The sequence below is a fragment of the Myxine glutinosa genome, chromosome 8 (assembly GCF_964187855.1).
Source record: "Myxine glutinosa chromosome 8, kmMyxGlut1.1, whole genome shotgun sequence".
Taxonomy (NCBI): domain Eukaryota; kingdom Metazoa; phylum Chordata; class Myxini; order Myxiniformes; family Myxinidae; genus Myxine; species Myxine glutinosa.
Window position 1 is genome coordinate 11,792,363 of NC_136268.1, and position 22,012 is coordinate 11,814,374.

The following is a 22,012-nucleotide window of genomic DNA, read 5'->3' on the forward strand; positions in this document are numbered from 1 at the left end:
TCACCGATATAGTGATACGTAGGGTATGGGATGAAGGTGAGAGGGGTAAACAGGTGTTCGCAGATATAGTGATACGTCGGGGTATGTGGTGAAGGTGAGAGGGGTAAACAGGTGCTCGCCGATATAGTGATACGTATGGGTATGTGGTGAAGGTGAGAGGTGTAAACAGGTGCTCGCCGATATAGTGATACGTTGGGTATGTGGTGAAGGTGAGAGGGGTAAACAGGTGCTCGCAGATATCGTGATACGTGGGGGTATGGGGTGAAGGTGAGAGGGGTAAACAGGTGCTCGCAGATATAGTGATACGTGGGGGTATGGGGTGAAGGTGAGAGGGGTAAACAGGTGCTCGCAGATATAGTGATACGTGGGGGTATGCGGTGAACCTGAGAGGGGTAAACAGGTGCTCGCCGATATAGTGATACGTGGGGGTATGCGGTGAAGCTGAGAGGGGTAAACATGTGCTCGCCGATATAGTGATACGTGGGGGTATGTGGTGAAGATGAGAGGAGTAAACAGGTGCTCGCCGATATAGTGATACGTGGGGGTATGTAGTGAAGGTGAGAGGAGTAAACAGGTGCTCGCCGATATAGTGATACGTAGGGGTACGTGGTGAAGGCGAGAGGGGTAAACAGGTGCTCACCGATATCGTAATACGTAGGGGTATGTGGTGAAGGTGAGAGGGGTAAACAGGTGCTCGAAGATAGAGTGATACGTAGGGGTATGTGGTGAAGGTGAGAGGGGTAAACAGGTGCTCGCCGATATAGTGATACGTAGGGTTATGTGGTGAAGGTGAGAGGGGTAAACAGGTGCTCGCAGATATAGTGATACGTAGGGGTATGTGGTGAAGGTGAGAGGGGTAAACAGGTGCTCGCAGATATAGTGATACGTAGGGGTATGTGGTGAAGGTGAGAGGGGTAAACAGGAGCTCGCCGATATAGTGATACGTGGGGGTATGCGGTGAGAGGAGTAAACAGGTGCTCGCCGATATAGTGATACGTGGGGGTATGTGGTGAAGGTGAGAGGAGTAAACAGGTGCTCGCCGATATAGTGATACGTGGGGGTATGTGGTGAAGGTGAGAGGAGTAAACAGGTGCTCGCCGATATAGTGATACGTGGGGGTATGTGGTGAAGGTGAGAGGGGTAAACAGGTGTTCGCAGATATCGTGATACGTGGGGGTATGTGGTGAAGGTGAGAGGGGTAAACAGGAGCTCGCCGATATAGTGATACGTGGGGGTATGTGGTGAAGGTGAGAGGGGTAAACAGGTGCTCGCAGATATCGTGATACGTGGGGGTATGGGGTGAAGGTGAGAGGAGCAAACAGGTGCTCGCCGATATAGTGATACGTAGGGGTATGGGGTGAAGGTGAGGGGTAAACAGGTGCTCGCCGATATAGTGATACGTGGGGGTATGTGGTGAAGGTGAGAGGGGTATACAGGTGCTTGCCGATATAGTGATACGTGGGGGTATGTGGTGAAGGTGAGAGGGGTAAACAGGTGCTCGCAGATATCGTGATACGTGGGGGTATGGGATGAAGGTGAGAGGGGTAAACAGGTGCTCGCCGATATAGTGATACGTGGGGGTATGGGGTGAAGGTGAGAGGGGTAAACAGGTGTTCGCAGATATAGTGATACGTGGGGGTATGTGGTGAAGGTGAGAGGGGTAAACAGGTGCTCGCCGATATAGTGATACGTATGGGAATGTGGTGAAGGTGAGAGGGGTAAACAGGTGCTCGCCGATATAGTGATACGTTGGGTATGTGGTGAAGGTGAGAGGGGTAAACAGGTGCTCGCAGATTTCGTGATGCGTGGGGGTATGGGGTGAAGGTGAGAGGGGTAAACAGGTGCTCGCAGATATTGTGATACGTGGGGGTATGTGGTGAAGGTGAGAGGGGTAAACAGGTGCTCGCAGATATAGTAATACGTATGGGTATGGGGTGAAGGTGAGAGGGGTAAACAGGTGATCGCCGATATAGTGATACGTAGGGTATGGGGTGAAGGAGAGAGGGGTAAACAGGTGCTCGCAGATATCGTGATACGTGGGGGTATGGGGTGAAGGTGAGAGGGGAAAACAGGTGCTCGCAGATATCGTGATACGTGGGGGTATGGGGTGAAGGTGAGAGGGGTAAACAGCTGCTCGCAGATATCGTGATACGTGGGGGTATGGGGTGAAGGTGAGAGGGGTAAACAGGTGCTTGCAGATATTGTGATACGGAGGGGTATGTGGTGAAGGTTAGAGGGGTAAACAGGTGCTCGCAGATTTCGTGATACGTATGGGTATGTGGTGAAGGTGAGAGGGGTAAACAGGTGCTCACCGATATAGTGATACGTAGGGTATGGGATGAAGGTGAGAGGGGTAAACAGGTGTTCGCAGATATAGTGATACGTCGGGGTATGTGGTGAAGGTGAGAGGGGTAAACAGGTGCTCGCCGATATAGTGATACGAATGGGTATGTGGTGAAGGTGAGAGGTGTAAACAGGTGCTCGCCGATATAGTGATACGTTGGGTATGTGGTGAAGGTGAGAGGGGTAAACAGGTGCTCGCAGATATCGTGATACGTGGGGGTATGGGGTGAAGGTGAGAGGGGTAAACAGGTGCTCGCAGATATAGTGATACGTGGGGGTATGGGGTGAAGGTGAGAGGGGTAAACAGGTGCTCGCAGATATAGTGATACGTGGGGGTATGCGGTGAACCTGAGAGGGGTAAACAGGTGCTCGCCGATATAGTGATACGTGGGGGTATGCGGTGAAGCTGAGAGGGGTAAACATGTGCTCGCCGATATAGTGATACGTGGGGGTATGTGGTGAAGATGAGAGGAGTAAACAGGTGCTCGCCGATATAGTGATACGTGGGGGTATGTAGTGAAGGTGAGAGGAGTAAACAGGTGCTCGCCGATATAGTGATACGTAGGGGTACGTGGTGAAGGCGAGAGGGGTAAACAGGTGCTCACCGATATCGTAATACGTAGGGGTATGTGGTGAAGGTGAGAGGGGTAAACAGGTGCTCGAAGATAGAGTGATACGTAGGGGTATGTGGTGAAGGTGAGAGGGGTAAACAGGTGCTCGCCGATATAGTGATACGTAGGGTTATGTGGTGAAGGTGAGAGGGGTAAACAGGTGCTCGCAGATATAGTGATACGTAGGGGTATGTGGTGAAGGTGAGAGGGGTAAACAGGTGCTCGCAGATATAGTGATACGTAGGGGTATGTGGTGAAGGTGAGAGGGGTAAACAGGAGCTCGCCGATATAGTGATACGTGGGGGTATGCGGTGAAAGGAGTAAACAGGTGCTCGCCGATATAGTGATACGTGGGGGTATGTGGTGAAGGTGAGAGGAGTAAACAGGTGCTCGCCGATATAGTGATACGTGGGGGTATGTGGTGAAGGTGAGAGGAGTAAACAGGTGCTCGCCGATATAGTGATACGTGGGGGTATGTGGTGAAGGTGAGAGGGGTAAACAGGTGTTCGCAGATATCGTGATACGTGGGGGTATGTGGTGAAGGTGAGAGGGGTAAACAGGAGCTCGCCGATATAGTGATACGTGGGGGTATGTGGTGAAGGTGAGAGGGGTAAACAGGTGCTCGCAGATATCGTGATACGTGGGGGTATGGGGTGAAGGTGAGAGGAGCAAACAGGTGCTCGCCGATATAGTGATACGTAGGGGTATGGGGTGAAGGTGAGGGGTAAACAGGTGCTCGCCGATATAGTGATACGTGGGGGTATGTGGTGAAGGTGAGAGGGGTATACAGGTGCTTGCCGATATAGTGATACGTGGGGGTATGTGGTGAAGGTGAGAGGGGTAAACAGGTGCTCGCAGATATCGTGATACGTGGGGGTATGGGATGAAGGTGAGAGGGGTAAACAGGTGCTCGCCGATATAGTGATACGTGGGGGTATGGGGTGAAGGTGAGAGGGGTAAACAGGTGTTCGCAGATATAGTGATACGTGGGGGTATGTGGTGAAGGTGAGAGGGGTAAACAGGTGCTCGCCGATATAGTGATACGTATGGGTATGTGGTGAAGGTGAGAGGGGTAAACAGGTGCTCGCCGATATAGTGATACGTTGGGTATGTGGTGAAGGTGAGAGGGGTAAACAGGTGCTCGCAGATTTCGTGATGCGTGGGGGTATGGGGTGAAGGTGAGAGGGGTAAACAGGTGCTCGCAGATATTGTGATACGTGGGGGTATGTGGTGAAGGTGAGAGGGGTAAACAGGTGCTCGCAGATATAGTAATACGTATGGGTATGGGGTGAAGGTGAGAGGGGTAAACAGGTGCTCGCAGATATCGTGATACGTGGGGGTATGGGGTGAAGGTGAGAGGGGAAAACAGGTGCTCGCAGATATCGTGATACGTGGGGGTATGGGGTGAAGGTGAGAGGGGAAAACAGGTGCTCGCAGATATCGTGATACGTGGGGGTATGGGGTGAAGGTGAGAGGGGAAAACAGGTGCTCGCAGATATCGTGATACGTGGGGGTATGGGGTGAAGGTGAGAGGGGTAAACAGCTGCTCGCAGATATCGTGATACGTGGGGGTATGGGGTGAAGGTGAGAGGGGTAAACAGGTGCTTGCAGATATTGTGATACGGAGGGGTATGTGGTGAAGGTTAGAGGGGTAAACAGGTGCTCGCAGATTTCGTGATACGTATGGGTATGTGGTGAAGGTGAGAGGGGTAAACAGGTGCTCACCGATATAGTGATACGTAGGGTATGGGATGAAGGTGAGAGGGGTAAACAGGTGTTCGCAGATATAGTGATACGTCGGGGTATGTGGTGAAGGTGAGAGGGGTAAACAGGTGCTCGCCGATATAGTGATACGTATGGGTATGTGGTGAAGGTGAGAGGTGTAAACAGGTGCTCGCCGATATAGTGATACGTTGGGTATGTGGTGAAGGTGAGAGGGGTAAACAGGTGCTCGCAGATATCGTGATACGTGGGGGTATGGGGTGAAGGTGAGAGGGGTAAACAGGTGCTCGCAGATATAGTGATACGTGGGGGTATGGGGTGAAGGTGAGAGGGGTAAACAGGTGCTCGCAGATATAGTGATACGTGGGGGTATGCGGTGAACCTGAGAGGGGTAAACAGGTGCTCGCCGATATAGTGATACGTGGGGGTATGCGGTGAAGCTGAGAGGGGTAAACATGTGCTCGCCGATATAGTGATACGTGGGGGTATGTGGTGAAGATGAGAGGAGTAAACAGGTGCTCGCCGATATAGTGATACGTGGGGGTATGTAGTGAAGGTGAGAGGAGTAAACAGGTGCTCGCCGATATAGTGATACGTAGGGGTACGTGGTGAAGGCGAGAGGGGTAAACAGGTGCTCACCGATATCGTAATACGTAGGGGTATGTGGTGAAGGTGAGAGGGGTAAACATGTGCTCGAAGATAGAGTGATACGTAGGGGTATGTGGTGAAGGTGAGAGGGGTAAACAGGTGCTCGCCGATATAGTGATACGTAGGGTTATGTGGTGAAGGTGAGAGGGGTAAACAGGTGCTCGCAGATATAGTGATACGTAGGGGTATGTGGTGAAGGTGAGAGGGGTAAACAGGTGCTCGCAGATATAGTGATACGTAGGGGTATGTGGTGAAGGTGAGAGGGGTAAACAGGAGCTCGCCGATATAGTGATACGTGGGGGTATGCGGTGAGAGGTAAACAGGTGCTCGCCGATATAGTGATATGTGGGGGTATGTGGTGAAGGTGAGAGGAGTAAACAGGTGCTCGCCGATATAGTGATACGTGGGGGTATGTGGTGAAGGTGAGAGGAGTAAACAGGTGCTCGCCGATATAGTGATACGTGGGGGTATGTGGTGAAGGTGAGAGGAGTAAACAGGTGCTCGCCGATATAGTGATACGTGGGGGTATGTGGTGAAGGTGAGAGGGGTAAACAGGTGTTCGCAGATATCGTGATACGTGGGGGTATGTGGTGAAGGTGAGAGGGGTAAACAGGAGCTCGCCGATATAGTGATACGTGGGGGTATGTGGTGAAGGTGAGAGGGGTAAACAGGTGCTCGCAGATATCGTGATACGTGGGGGTATGGGGTGAAGGTGAGAGGAGCAAACAGGTGCTCGCCGATATAGTGATACGTAGGGGTATGGGGTGAAGGTGAGGGGTAAACAGGTGCTCGCCGATATAGTGATACGTGGGGGTATGTGGTGAAGGTGAGAGGGGTATACAGGTGCTTGCCGATATAGTGATACGTGGGGGTATGTGGTGAAGGTGAGAGGGGTAAACAGGTGCTCGCAGATATCGTGATACGTGGGGGTATGGGATGAAGGTGAGAGGGGTAAACAGGTGCTCGCCGATATAGTGATACGTTGGGTATGTGGTGAAGGTGAGAGGGGTAAACAGGTGCTCGCAGATTTCGTGATGCGTGGGGGTATGGGGTGAAGGTGAGAGGGGTAAACAGGTGCTCGCAGATATTGTGATACGTGGGGGTATGTGGTGAAGGTGAGAGGGGTAAACAGGTGCTCGCAGATATAGTAATACGTATGGGTATGGGGTGAAGGTGAGAGGGGTAAACAGGTGATCGCCGATATAGTGATACGTAGGGTATGGGGTGAAGGTGAGAGGGGTAAACAGGTGCTCGCAGATATCGTGATACGTGGGGGTATGGGGTGAAGGTGAGAGGGGAAAACAGGTGCTCGCAGATATCGTGATACGTGGGGGTATGGGGTGAAGGTGAGAGGGGTAAACAGCTGCTCGCAGATATCGTGATACGTGGGGGTATGGGGTGAAGGTGAGAGGGGTAAACAGGTGCTTGCAGATATTGTGATACGGAGGGGTATGTGGTGAAGGTTAGAGGGGTAAACAGGTGCTCGCAGATTTCGTGATACGTATGGGTATGTGGTGAAGGTGAGAGGGGTAAACAGGTGCTCACCGATATAGTGATACGTAGGGTATGGGATGAAGGTGAGAGGGGTAAACAGGTGTTCGCAGATATAGTGATACGTCGGGGTATGTGGTGAAGGTGAGAGGGGTAAACAGGTGCTCGCCGATATAGTGATACGTATGGGTATGTGGTGAAGGTGAGAGGTGTAAACAGGTGCTCGCCGATATAGTGATACGTTGGGTATGTGGTGAAGGTGAGAGGGGTAAACAGGTGCTCGCAGATATCGTGATACGTTGGGTATGTGGTGAAGGTGAGAGGGGTAAACAGGTGCTCGCCGATATAGTGATACGTAGGGTTATGTGGTGAAGGTGAGAGGGGTAAACAGGTGCTCGCAGATATAGTGATACGTAGGGGTATGTGGTGAAGGTGAGAGGGGTAAACAGGTGCTCGCAGATATAGTGATACGTAGGGGTATGTGGTGAAGGTGAGAGGGGTAAACAGGAGCTCGCCGATATAGTGATACGTGGGGGTATGCGGTGAGAGGTAAACAGGTGCTCGCCGATATAGTGATATGTGGGGGTATGTGGTGAAGGTGAGAGGAGTAAACAGGTGCTCGCCGATATAGTGATACGTGGGGGTATGTGGTGAAGGTGAGAGGAGTAAACAGGTGCTCGCCGATATAGTGATACGTGGGGGTATGTGGTGAAGGTGAGAGGAGTAAACAGGTGCTCGCCGATATAGTGATACGTGGGGGTATGTGGTGAAGGTGAGAGGGGTAAACAGGTGTTCGCAGATATCGTGATACGTGGGGGTATGTGGTGAAGGTGAGAGGGGTAAACAGGAGCTCGCCGATATAGTGATACGTGGGGGTATGTGGTGAAGGTGAGAGGGGTAAACAGGTGCTCGCAGATATCGTGATACGTGGGGGTATGGGGTGAAGGTGAGAGGAGCAAACAGGTGCTCGCCGATATAGTGATACGTAGGGGTATGGGGTGAAGGTGAGGGGTAAACAGGTGCTCGCCGATATAGTGATACGTGGGGGTATGTGGTGAAGGTGAGAGGGGTATACAGGTGCTTGCCGATATAGTGATACGTGGGGGTATGTGGTGAAGGTGAGAGGGGTAAACAGGTGCTCGCAGATATCGTGATACGTGGGGGTATGGGATGAAGGTGAGAGGGGTAAACAGGTGCTCGCCGATATAGTGATACGTTGGGTATGTGGTGAAGGTGAGAGGGGTAAACAGGTGCTCGCAGATTTCGTGATGCGTGGGGGTATGGGGTGAAGGTGAGAGGGGTAAACAGGTGCTCGCAGATATTGTGATACGTGGGGGTATGTGGTGAAGGTGAGAGGGGTAAACAGGTGCTCGCAGATATAGTAATACGTATGGGTATGGGGTGAAGGTGAGAGGGGTAAACAGGTGATCGCCGATATAGTGATACGTAGGGTATGGGGTGAAGGTGAGAGGGGTAAACAGGTGCTCGCAGATATCGTGATACGTGGGGGTATGGGGTGAAGGTGAGAGGGGAAAACAGGTGCTCGCAGATATCGTGATACGTGGGGGTATGGGGTGAAGGTGAGAGGGGTAAACAGCTGCTCGCAGATATCGTGATACGTGGGGGTATGGGGTGAAGGTGAGAGGGGTAAACAGGTGCTTGCAGATATTGTGATACGGAGGGGTATGTGGTGAAGGTTAGAGGGGTAAACAGGTGCTCGCAGATTTCGTGATACGTATGGGTATGTGGTGAAGGTGAGAGGGGTAAACAGGTGCTCACCGATATAGTGATACGTAGGGTATGGGATGAAGGTGAGAGGGGTAAACAGGTGTTCGCAGATATAGTGATACGTCGGGGTATGTGGTGAAGGTGAGAGGGGTAAACAGGTGCTCGCCGATATAGTGATACGTATGGGTATGTGGTGAAGGTGAGAGGTGTAAACAGGTGCTCGCCGATATAGTGATACGTTGGGTATGTGGTGAAGGTGAGAGGGGTAAACAGGTGCTCGCAGATATCGTGATACGTGGGGGTATGGGGTGAAGGTGAGAGGGGTAAACAGGTGCTCGCAGATATAGTGATACGTGGGGGTATGGGGTGAAGGTGAGAGGGGTAAACAGGTGCTCGCAGATATAGTGATACGTGGGGGTATGCGGTGAACCTGAGAGGGGTAAACAGGTGCTCGCCGATATAGTGATACGTGGGGGTATGCGGTGAAGCTGAGAGGGGTAAACATGTGCTCGCCGATATAGTGATACGTGGGGGTATGTGGTGAAGATGAGAGGAGTAAACAGGTGCTCGCCGATATAGTGATACGTGGGGGTATGTAGTGAAGGTGAGAGGAGTAAACAGGTGCTCGCCGATATAGTGATACGTAGGGGTACGTGGTGAAGGCGAGAGGGGTAAACAGGTGCTCACCGATATCGTAATACGTAGGGGTATGTGGTGAAGGTGAGAGGGGTAAACAGGTGCTCGAAGATAGAGTGATACGTAGGGGTATGTGGTGAAGGTGAGAGGGGTAAACAGGTGCTCACCGATATAGTGATACGTAGGGTTATGTGGTGAAGGTGAGAGGGGTAAACAGGTGCTCGCAGATATAGTGATACGTAGGGGTATGTGGTGAAGGTGAGAGGGGTAAACAGGTGCTCGCAGATATAGTGATACGTAGGGGTATGTGGTGAAGGTGAGAGGGGTAAACAGGAGCTCGCCGATATAGTGATACGTGGGGGTATGCGGTGAGAGGAGTAAACAGGTGCTCGCCGATATAGTGATACGTGGGGGTATGTGGTGAAGGTGAGAGGAGTAAACAGGTGCTCGCCGATATAGTGATACGTGGGGGTATGTGGTGAAGGTGAGAGGAGTAAACAGGTGCTCGCCGATATAGTGATACGTGGGGGTATGTGGTGAAGGTGAGAGGGGTAAACAGGTGTTCGCAGATATCGTGATACGTGGGGGTATGTGGTGAAGGTGAGAGGGGTAAACAGGAGCTCGCCGATATAGTGATACGTGGGGGTATGTGGTGAAGGTGAGAGGGGTAAACAGGTGCTCGCAGATATCGTGATACGTGGGGGTATGGGGTGAAGGTGAGAGGAGCAAACAGGTGCTCGCCGATATAGTGATACGTAGGGGTATGGGGTGAAGGTGAGGGGTAAACAGGTGCTCGCCGATATAGTGATACGTGGGGGTATGTGGTGAAGGTGAGAGGGGTATACAGGTGCTTGCCGATATAGTGATACGTGGGGGTATGTGGTGAAGGTGAGAGGGGTAAACAGGTGCTCGCAGATATCGTGATACGTGGGGGTATGGGATGAAGGTGAGAGGGGTAAACAGGTGCTCGCCGATATAGTGATACGTGGGGGTATGGGGTGAAGGTGAGAGGGGTAAACAGGTGTTCGCAGATATAGTGATACGTGGGGGTATGTGGTGAAGGTGAGAGGGGTAACAGGTGCTCGCCGATATAGTGATACGTATGGGTATGTGGTGAAGGTGAGAGGGGTAAACAGGTGCTCGCCGATATAGTGATACGTTGGGTATGTGGTGAAGGTGAGAGGGGTAAACAGGTGCTCGCAGATTTCGTGATGCGTGGGGGTATGGGGTGAAGGTGAGAGGGGTAAACAGGTGCTCGCAGATATTGTGATACGTGGGGGTATGTGGTGAAGGTGAGAGGGGTAAACAGGTGCTCGCAGATATAGTAATACGTATGGGTATGGGGTGAAGGTGAGAGGGGTAAACAGGTGATCGCCGATATAGTGATACGTAGGGTATGGGGTGAAGGTGAGAGGGGTAAACAGGTGCTCGCAGATATCGTGATACGTGGGGGTATGGGGTGAAGGTGAGAGGGGAAAACAGGTGCTCGCAGATATCGTGATACGTGGGGGTATGGGGTGAAGGTGAGAGGGGTAAACAGCTGCTCGCAGATATCGTGATACGTGGGGGTATGGGGTGAAGGTGAGAGGGGTAAACAGGTGCTTGCAGATATTGTGATACGGAGGGGTATGTGGTGAAGGTTAGAGGGGTAAACAGGTGCTCGCAGATTTCGTGATACGTATGGGTATGTGGTGAAGGTGAGAGGGGTAAACAGGTGCTCACCGATATAGTGATACGTAGGGTATGGGATGAAGGTGAGAGGGGTAAACAGGTGTTCGCAGATATAGTGATACGTCGGGGTATGTGGTGAAGGTGAGAGGGGTAAACAGGTGCTCGCCGATATAGTGATACGTATGGGTATGTGGTGAAGGTGAGAGGTGTAAACAGGTGCTCGCCGATATAGTGATACGTTGGGTATGTGGTGAAGGTGAGAGGGGTAAACAGGTGCTCGCAGATATCGTGATACGTGGGGGTATGGGGTGAAGGTGAGAGGGGTAAACAGGTGCTCGCAGATATAGTGATACGTGGGGGTATGGGGTGAAGGTGAGAGGGGTAAACAGGTGCTCGCAGATATAGTGATACGTGGGGGTATGCGGTGAACCTGAGAGGGGTAAACAGGTGCTCGCCGATATAGTGATACGTGGGGGTATGCGGTGAAGCTGAGAGGGGTAAACATGTGCTCGCCGATATAGTGATACGTGGGGGTATGTGGTGAAGATGAGAGGAGTAAACAGGTGCTCGCCGATATAGTGATACGTGGGGGTATGTAGTGAAGGTGAGAGGAGTAAACAGGTGCTCGCCGATATAGTGATACGTAGGGGTACGTGGTGAAGGCGAGAGGGGTAAACAGGTGCTCACCGATATCGTAATACGTAGGGGTATGTGGTGAAGGTGAGAGGGGTAAACAGGTGCTCGAAGATAGAGTGATACGTAGGGGTATGTGGTGAAGGTGAGAGGGGTAAACAGGTGCTCGCCGATATAGTGATACGTAGGGTTATGTGGTGAAGGTGAGAGGGGTAAACAGGTGCTCGCAGATATAGTGATACGTAGGGGTATGTGGTGAAGGTGAGAGGGGTAAACAGGTGCTCGCAGATATAGTGATACGTAGGGGTATGTGGTGAAGGTGAGAGGGGTAAACAGGAGCTCGCCGATATAGTGATACGTGGGGGTATGTGGTGAAGGTGAGAGGAGTAAACAGGTGCTCGCCGATATAGTGATACGTGGGGGTATGTGGTGAAGGTGAGAGGAGTAAACAGGTGCTCGCCGATATAGTGATACGTGGGGGTATGTGGTGAAGGTGAGAGGGGTAAACAGGTGTTCGCAGATATCGTGATACGTGGGGGTATGTGGTGAAGGTGAGAGGGGTAAACAGGAGCTCGCCGATATAGTGATACGTGGGGGTATGTGGTGAAGGTGAGAGGGGTAAACAGGTGCTCGCAGATATCGTGATACGTGGGGGTATGGGGTGAAGGTGAGAGGAGCAAACAGGTGCTCGCCGATATAGTGATACGTAGGGGTATGGGGTGAAGGTGAGGGGTAAACAGGTGCTCGCCGATATAGTGATACGTGGGGGTATGTGGTGAAGGTGAGAGGGGTATACAGGTGCTTGCCGATATAGTGATACGTGGGGGTATGTGGTGAAGGTGAGAGGGGTAAACAGGTGCTCGCAGATATCGTGATACGTGGGGGTATGGGATGAAGGTGAGAGGGGTAAACAGGTGCTCGCCGATATAGTGATACGTGGGGGTATGGGGTGAAGGTGAGAGGGGTAAACAGGTGTTCGCAGATATAGTGATACGTGGGGGTATGTGGTGAAGGTGAGAGGGGTAAACAGGTGCTCGCCGATATAGTGATACGTATGGGTATGTGGTGAAGGTGAGAGGGGTAAACAGGTGCTCGCCGATATAGTGATACGTTGGGTATGTGGTGAAGGTGAGAGGGGTAAACAGGTGCTCGCAGATTTCGTGATGCGTGGGGGTATGGGGTGAAGGTGAGAGGGGTAAACAGGTGCTCGCAGATATTGTGATACGTGGGGGTATGTGGTGAAGGTGAGAGGGGTAAACAGGTGCTCGCAGATATAGTAATACGTATGGGTATGGGGTGAAGGTGAGAGGGGTAAACAGGTGATCGCCGATATAGTGATACGTAGGGTATGGGGTGAAGGTGAGAGGGGTAAACAGGTGCTCGCAGATATCGTGATACGTGGGGGTATGGGGTGAAGGTGAGAGGGGAAAACAGGTGCTCGCAGATATCGTGATACGTGGGGGTATGGGGTGAAGGTGAGAGGGGTAAACAGCTGCTCGCAGATATCGTGATACGTGGGGGTATGGGGTGAAGGTGAGAGGGGTAAACAGGTGCTTGCAGATATTGTGATACGGAGGGGTATGTGGTGAAGGTTAGAGGGGTAAACAGGTGCTCGCAGATTTCGTGATACGTATGGGTATGTGGTGAAGGTGAGAGGGGTAAACAGGTGCTCACCGATATAGTGATACGTAGGGTATGGGATGAAGGTGAGAGGGGTAAACAGGTGTTCGCAGATATAGTGATACGTCGGGGTATGTGGTGAAGGTGAGAGGGGTAAACAGGTGCTCGCCGATATAGTGATACGTATGGGTATGTGGTGAAGGTGAGAGGTGTAAACAGGTGCTCGCCGATATAGTGATACGTTGGGTATGTGGTGAAGGTGAGAGAGGTAAACAGGTGCTCGCAGATATCGTGATACGTGGGGGTATGGGGTGAAGGTGAGAGGGGTAAACAGGTGCTCGCAGATATAGTGATACGTGGGGGTATGGGGTGAAGGTGAGAGGGGTAAACAGGTGCTCGCAGATATAGTGATACGTGGGGGTATGCGGTGAACCTGAGAGGGGTAAACAGGTGCTCGCCGATATAGTGATACGTGGGGGTATGCGGTGAAGCTGAGAGGGGTAAACATGTGCTCGCCGATATAGTGATACGTGGGGGTATGTGGTGAAGATGAGAGGAGTAAACAGGTGCTCGCCGATATAGTGATACGTGGGGGTATGTAGTGAAGGTGAGAGGAGTAAACAGGTGCTCGCCGATATAGTGATACGTAGGGGTACGTGGTGAAGGCGAGAGGGGTAAACAGGTGCTCACCGATATCGTAATACGTAGGGGTATGTGGTGAAGGTGAGAGGGGTAAACAGGTGCTCGAAGATAGAGTGATACGTAGGGGTATGTGGTGAAGGTGAGAGGGGTAAACATGTGCTCGCCGATATAGTGATACGTAGGGTTATGTGGTGAAGGTGAGAGGGGTAAACAGGTGCTCGCAGATATAGTGATACGTAGGGGTATGTGGTGAAGGTGAGAGGGGTAAACAGGTGCTCGCAGATATAGTGATACGTAGGGGTATGTGGTGAAGGTGAGAGGGGTAAACAGGAGCTCGCCGATATAGTGAAACGTGGGGGTATGCGGTGAGAGGTAAACAGGTGCTCGCCGATATAGTGATATGTGGGGGTATGTGGTGAAGGTGAGAGGAGTAAACAGGTGCTCGCCGATATAGTGATACGTGGGGGTATGTGGTGAAGGTGAGAGGAGTAAACAGGTGCTCGCCGATATAGTGATACGTGGGGGTATGTGGTGAAGGTGAGAGGAGTAAACAGGTGCTCGCCGATATAGTGATACGTGGGGGTATGTGGTGAAGGTGAGAGGGGTAAACAGGTGTTCGCAGATATCGTGATACGTGGGGGTATGTGGTGAAGGTGAGAGGGGTAAACAGGAGCTCGCCGATATAGTGATACGTGGGGGTATGTGGTGAAGGTGAGAGGGGTAAACAGGTGCTCGCAGATATCGTGATACGTGGGGGTATGGGGTGAAGGTGAGAGGAGCAAACAGGTGCTCGCCGATATAGTGATACGTAGGGGTATGGGGTGAAGGTGAGGGGTAAACAGGTGCTCGCCGATATAGTGATACGTGGGGGTATGTGGTGAAGGTGAGAGGGGTATACAGGTGCTTGCCGATATAGTGATACGTGGGGGTATGTGGTGAAGGTGAGAGGGGTAAACAGGTGCTCGCAGATATCGTGATACGTGGGGGTATGGGATGAAGGTGAGAGGGGTAAACAGGTGCTCGCCGATATAGTGATACGTGGGGGTATGTGGTGAAGGTGAGAGGGGTAAACAGGTGCTCGCCGATATAGTGATACGTGGGGGTATGTGGTGAAGGTGAGAGGGGTAAACAGGTGCTCGCCGATATAGTGATACGTTGGGGTATGGGGTGAAGGTGAGAGGGGTAAACAGGTGCTCGCCGATATAATGACACGTGGGGGTATGGGTGAGTGTTGGGTGAACAGGTGCTCGCAGACGGTAATACTAATAGGTGAACATCAGATTTGTTCGTGGGTGCTACATATAAATAGATGAACCAAAGGAGCAGGAGACGTGTTTCTTCCAAGGTGAGAAACTTAAATCCAGAACCGAACAGCCAAACAGAACGACTCCAAATGGAGCGCAGGACAAACCAAGAGTTACAGTAGTTACACTGTTTCAGCATCTCAAGGCCTCACTTCCGCCTTCCTCTCCACGCCCAAAAAACAACAACCGGAAGTCCCTCCAAGAAGATCCGGGAATTCAAATAACTAATTAACTCACAATTGTACTTGCATATTATAACTAACTAACTATTGTGTTACAGGTATTTATCCATTCAGCATTGTTCGGACATGAGATGCGGTAGCAGCGTCACGTGATCTTGCCTTACTCTTTTGTGATGACAGAGACAAATTGGCCCATCAGTCCTGCTCGGTTCCTTCTACAGATTGGTCAACCAATGTGAGGAGACGAGCCCACAGATTGGTCAACCAGGTGAGGAGACGAACCCACAGATTGGTCAACCAGGTGAGGAGACCAAACCCATAAAGTGCCCCGGGCCACGCCCGTGGCCCACACGTACAGGTCGACCTGCTGGCGGCGATCGCGGCCCCAATGGAAAATATGGTCATTATATGGGCGTGTCCAGGCCACGACTCGTTTGCAAATGAGCTTAGACTGACGTCATCCCAAACAACGAATCATGACCTTTCTTACAATGTACAATACCCAGGGTAACTTATAAAAGCTTCCTTTTAATTGGTGGACAAAAGCCGATGAGGAACAATCATTTTGCGGAAATAATGAGGAAATCCGGCACTTTATGGGTTAAATAACCAGGGATGGGGAGCAATAGATGATGAGTGACCAGGGATGGGGAGCGATGGATGATGTGTGACCAGGGATGGGGAGCGAGGGATGATGAGTAACCAGGGATGGGGAGCGATGGATGATGTGTGACTAGGGATGGGGAGCAATGGAGGATGTGTGACCAGGGATGGGGAGCGATGGATGATGTGTGACTAGGGATGGGGAGCAATGGAGGATGTGTGACCAGGGATGGGGAGCGAGGGATGATGTGTGACCAGGGATGGGGAGTGATGGATGATGTGTGATCAGGGATGGGGCGCGAGGGATGATGTGTGACCAGGGATGGGGCGCGATGGATGATGAGTGACCAGGGATGGGGCGCGAGGGATGATGTGTGACCAGGGATGGGGCACGATGGATGATGAGTGACTAGGGATGGGGAGTGATGGATGATGTGTGACCAGGGACGGGGAGCGATGGATGATGTGACCAGGGATGGGGCGCGATGGATGATGAGTGACCAGGGATGGGGCACGATGGATGATGAGTGACCAGGGATGGGGAGCGATGGATGATGTGTGACCAGGGATGGGGAGCGATGGATGATGAGTGACCAGGGATGGGGAGCGATGGATGATGAGTGACCAGGGATGGGGATCGATGGATGATGTGTGACCAGGGATGGGGCGCGAAGGATGATGTGTGACCAGGGATGGGGCGCGAGGGATGATGTGTGACCAGGGATGGGGCGCGATGGATGATGAGTGACTAGGGATGATGTGTGACCAGGGATGGGGCGCGAGGGATGATTGTGACCAGGGATGGGGCGCGAGGGATGATGTGTGACCAGGGATGGGGCGCGATGGATGATGAGTGACTAGGGATGGGGAGCGATGGATGATCAGTGACCAGGGATAGGGATTGATGGATGATGTGACCAGGGATGGGGAGCAATGGATGATGAGTGACCAGGGATAGGGAGCGATGGATGATGAGTGACCAGGGATGGGTAGCGATGGATGATGAGTGACCAGGGACAGGGGCGCTGTGAAGGGGGGAAATGTTCGGATGATTCCAAGGGCCCTGCACTGACAGGGGCCCTAAAAATTATTAGAACATGAGGTAAAATTGTGCGCGCATGCTTCATCGGGGCCCATTGTGATATCTTTTCATGGGGCCCAAAATCCCTGGCGGCGCCCCTGACCAGGGATAGGGAGTAATGGATGATGTGTGACAAGGGATAGGGAGCGATGGATGATGTGTGACCAGGGATGGGGAGCGATGGATGAAGAGTGATGGGATGAGGAGCGATGGATGATGAGTGACTGGGGATGGGGAGCAATGGATGATGTGTGACCAGGGATGGGGCACGAGGGATGATGTGTGACCAGGGATGGGGAGCAATGGATGATGTGTGACCAGGGATGGGGCGCGAGGGATGATGTGTGACCAGGGATGGGGAGCAATGGAGGATGTGTGACCAGGGATGGGGCGCGAGAGATGATGTGTGATCAGGGATGGGGAGCAATGGAGGATGTGTGACCAGGGATGGGGAGCGAGGGATGATGTGTGACCAAGGATGGGGCACGAAGGATGATGTGTGACCAGGGATGGGGCGCGATGGATGATGTGTGACCAAGGTTGGGGAGCGATGGATGATGAGTGACCAGGGATGGGGAGCAATGGATGATGAGTGACCAGGGATGGGGAGCGATGGATGATGTGTGACCAGGGATATGGAATACCGCAGCTCAATGGAATACCTCTGGGCCGGTGCTCCTGCCTCACACCTAGCTCGGCTTCACGCTGTTGAGGCCAAAGCTTTCAGAATCATTGGAATCTCCTGCGATGAAGGTAACTCCGAGGGCCTTTCACCCTCTCACCGCAGGCAGGTTGGTGGTCTTTCTGTCTTCTACCGACTCCTCTTCGGCCTTGCCCCCCCAGCTCTCTCTCTGTGCTCTGTCCCCCTAATATTCCTACAGGTCGCACAAGATCTGCCTGCAACCCTCTTATGGTTAAACTGTCAAAGTCTAGGCTCTCTGCTCACCTTCACTCTTTCATTCCTCTTTTCTCCCGCCTCTGGAACAAACTCCCCCACTCCCTTCAATCCCACTCCTCCCTCCAGGTCTTTAAAACAGCTGTTCACCACCATCTCTTATCTTCCCCCATCCAAAACCTTGATCTTTTCTACCCCCACTAATTCACCCCAGATACACTTTTTTGAAATTCCAACTTCTTTCCTGGAAGTCCTTGCAGTGTCCATATGTTTTATACCTCTCCCACCTCCCCCCAAGCCCTCTCCCTCCCACAGATCTCTCGATGTCCCTGCTCTCAAATGTTGTGTTTGTGTCCTTCCCCCTCTCTCCCCATCTTGTCTACCGCTCCCCTTATTTTGTGTTTTAGGTGTCGGTTTGACTTTTTGTGTGATTAATGTTCGCTCTTTCACGAGCCTCGATCTTGTATACAAAAAAAAAGAAATAAAAATTATTCGTGCCCAGTGCACACTTTGACAATCATTTCGGCAAATATCGGTTGTTAATGCATTATAATTGACAGCGAATTTAAACTGTACATACCTTATTACATAAGGATGGAAGATGCTCACTATTCACAATTCACAAAAGTGACAAGACAAATAGTTGTCGCTGTGAAATGCTGATGGCGCTTGCTGGAATAAATTTGAAAAAGGTGCGTGACGTCATTCAAGATTCAACAAATGGCAATCGGGATGCGTAGTGAAGCTTGTTTCGTTGCCGTGTGGAGAGGGTGGTGGAGGGGGGTTTAAACGTTCGTTATTATTATTGGCAAATAATACTAATGTTATTATTGTTATTAATGTTATTAGATTAATTAATGTATGCTTTGTTACAATGTTATCATTATTTTTGTTATTTATTTTTTAATTATAATGCCATGCTGTGGAAGGACATGGTAAGCTTCTCTATACACCTTAACATGACGCGCGTTTAAAGCATGGGAATTCTTCCGGATTATTTGTAGATTATTAGGCTCTTCGACTCAACTTCAACAAGAGGTGCGTGACCGTGACGTCATTCAACAAATGGCAATTGGCATCGCAGTGAAACTTGTTTCGTATTGTAGTGCGGTGCTATGCGCACGACTTGTCTTGCCAATAAAGGAAGCAACAACGTATGTAATCAAAAGCGTCTTTATTCCAAGGATCAAACTATAGCACTGCCGTGCTTGCTGCTTGGGGCTGTGAGCCCCGTGTATATCCCGAAGCCACGCCTACCCCTCGGGCGTGGCCGACACCCTCCTGGTGCGCGGAATGATGTCATCGCGCCAGCGAGCCATCGTGTCCGCCACACGCGCCCCCCCAGAATTCCCGCGCACCTGAAGGGTCAGTTTGCGGGGCAAACGGATGACCCGGCCGAAGCGCCCTCTGGCGGCTGGCGGCGTCTGGGATGCCGGGATGCCACCGGCTGCCACTGGGATGGGTGCGGGACCGGGGGGCGGCGTGCCGGCGGGGTTTGGCGGTGCCGGGGGTCCGCCCGCCGGGGGGCGGCCCCAACGCGGGGGCTGAGCCACTGGCGGGGGGTGGTCCACGTCGAGGTGGGCCGGTTTGAGGCGGTCCACAGACACGCGGTCAGGAGTACCGCCGATGTCCAGGGTGAAGTGCTTCGCCCCGGTCTCCAGCACGCGGAAGGGCCCGTCGTACAGGGGCCGCAGCGGTGTCCGGTGGGCGTCGTGTCCGACGAACACGTACTCCGCCGTGCGAAGCTCCGGGGCGACGTGCGTTGGCGGGCGCCCGTGGTGCGCCGTCGGCACCGGGGCGAACCTCCGGGTGGTCTCCTGCAGCGCGGAGCACTGCTGCGCCGCGGACCATGGTGCCGTGGAGTCGGGCAGGTACTCGCCCGGCACACGCAGCGGTTGTCCGAAGACCAACTCCCCCGCGCGACCGCCCCCCAGAGCTCTGAGGTGAACTGGGGGCCGCGGTCGGACGAGATGTCCGAGGGGGCGCCGAACCGGGCAACCCAGGTGGCGATGAACGCTTGCGCAACGTCCGCCGCCGTCGTCGCCGCCAAAGGCAAGGCCTCCGGCCACCGGGTGGTGCGGTCCACCATGGTGAGGACGTGGGTGAAACCCTGCGAGGGGGGCAGAGGTCCCACCAAGTCCACGTGAACGTGGTCGAACCGACGTTCGGGCACCGTAAACGGGGCCAACGGGGCCTGGGTGTGGCGGTGCACCTTCGCGCGCTGGCACGCGAGGCACGTCCTGGTCCAATCGTGGACGACCTTCCGGAGGCCATGCCAGACAAACTTGTCGGCGACCAGCCTCTGGGAGGCCTTCGTGCCCGGGTGGGCAGGCCGTGGATGGCGTCAAAAACCCGGCGCTGCCAGCCCGCGGGCACGATGGGGCGAGGCCGCCCGAGGGAGACGTCGCACAAGAGGGCCGTGCCCGCGCCGTCGAACGGCACCTCGGTGACGCGGAGGCCCGTGACTGCAGTCCGCAAGGCCTGGACGTCGGGGTCGGTGGTCTGGTCCGCCGCCATCCGGGCATAGTCAATGCCGAGGTGGACCGCGTGGGCGACGGACCGGGAAAGGCAATCCGCCACCGGGTTGTCCTTCCCCATGACGTGCCGGTTGTCCGTTGTGTATTCGGACACGGCCGAGAGGTGACGCTGCTGCAGGGCCGACCACGGCTCGGCGACCTTGGCCATCGCGAAGACCAGGGGCTTGTGGTCGACGAAGGCCGTGAACGAACGGCCCTCAAGCAGATGGCGAAAGTGCTTGACTGCCAGGTGAAGCCCGAGCAACTCGCGGTCGAAGGTACTGTACCGACGTTCGTGCGGGCGAAGCTGCCGGCTGAAAAATGCCAGCGGTTGCCAAGCCCCACGCACCCATTGCTCGTGCACCGCGCCCACCGCGTAGTCCGACGCGTCGGTGGTGAGGGCGATTGGTGCATCGGGCGCCGGGTGCGCGAGCATGGTGGCATTAACCAGGGCGAGCTTCGCGCCCGCGAACGCCGCGTCCATCTGCTCGGTCCAAACGACGTCACCTTTGCCCGGCTTCCCCCGGAGGGCCTCGTGCAAGGGGCGCAGGAGCTGGGCGATGCGGGGCAGGAAACGCTGGTAAAAGTTCACCATGCCCAGGAACTCCTGGAGCCCCCTGATCGTGCGGGGGCGCGGAAACCCCTTGACCGCCTCCACCTTTGCTGATAAGGGGATGGCCCCGTGCCTGGTGACGCGGTGCCCCAAAAAGTCGATCTCGGCGACGCCGAACCAGCACTTGGCGGGGTTCACGATCAGGCCATGCTGGCCCAGGTGTTCGAAGAGCGTGCGGAGATGGCGGAGGTGCTCTTCACGGGACGCGCTTGCGACGAGGATGTCGTCCAGGTAGACATAGACGAAATCCAGGTCGCGCAAGACGCTGTCCATCAGATGTTGGAGCGCCTGAGCCGCATTCTTCAAACCGAAGGGCATCCGAAGGAACTCAAAGAGGCCGAATGGCGTAATGACGGCCGTCTTTGGGATGTCCTCCGTACTGATGGGGACCTGGTGGTAGCCGCGTATGAGGTCCACCTTAGAGAAGCAGGACATGTTCGCCAACCAGGCGGAAAAGTCTTGTATGTGGGGGACCGGGTAACGGTCGGGGGTGGTGGCATCGTTGAGGCGGCGGTAGTCCCCGCACGGCCACCATCCCCCGCCAGGCTTCGGCACGATGTGTAGCGGCGACGCCCAAGCACTCTTGGAGCTCCGCACGATGCCCAGCCGCTCCAGCGTAGCGAACTCCGCTCTCGCCACCGCGAGCTTCGTCGGTTCGATGCAGCGGGCCCGGGCGTAGACCGGTGGTCCGACGGTGGGTATGTGATGTTCCACACCTTGCTTTACAGCCACAGCCGAGAAGGTGGGCCGCGTGAGGGCCGGCAAACTGGCGAGGAGGCGGGTGAACTCGTCCGCTGCCGGAAGCGTACAGACCAACCTCGCCGGGATCGAACCGCTCAGCAAGCCGCTCGGTGAGCCGCTCAGTGAGCCGCTCAACGAGCTGCTCAGCGCGCAAGCAAGCGAGCTGAACATTTCGGCCTGGACGAGGCGTCTGTTCTTCACGTCTACCAACAACCCGTTTGCACAGGGGAAGTCCGCACCGAGCAATGCCATGGGCACTCCGGTGGTTGCGAACGACCACTTGAAGCGTTGCCCTCCGAACCGCAGGGAGAGGCAGCGCTTCCCGAACGTGC

At 53.7% G+C, this 22,012-nt stretch overlaps 1 protein-coding gene across 8 annotated transcripts in view; it reads right to left on the bottom strand.

Annotated features, from left to right (window-relative positions):
• The window catches only part of LOC137412761 (uncharacterized), a 130,494-nt gene extending 111,921 nt beyond the window's left edge, over nucleotides 1-18,573 (bottom strand). For 2 of the 8 annotated variants that reach the window (XM_068098060.2, XM_068098054.2), the window contains exon 1: nucleotides 15,176-15,218. In XM_068098060.2, coding sequence (XP_067954161.2) covers nucleotides 15,176-15,188 — 13 coding nt within the window. In that variant the 5' untranslated portion in view covers nucleotides 15,189-15,218. Of the gene's footprint in view, nucleotides 1-15,175; nucleotides 15,226-15,395; nucleotides 15,663-17,577; nucleotides 17,755-18,390 lie in introns of those variants that run through there. The other 6 variants (XM_068098058.2, XM_078782938.1, XM_068098059.2 and 3 more) reach the window with 6 other exon arrangements.
• Nucleotides 18,574-22,012: the final 3,439 nt, after the last annotated feature.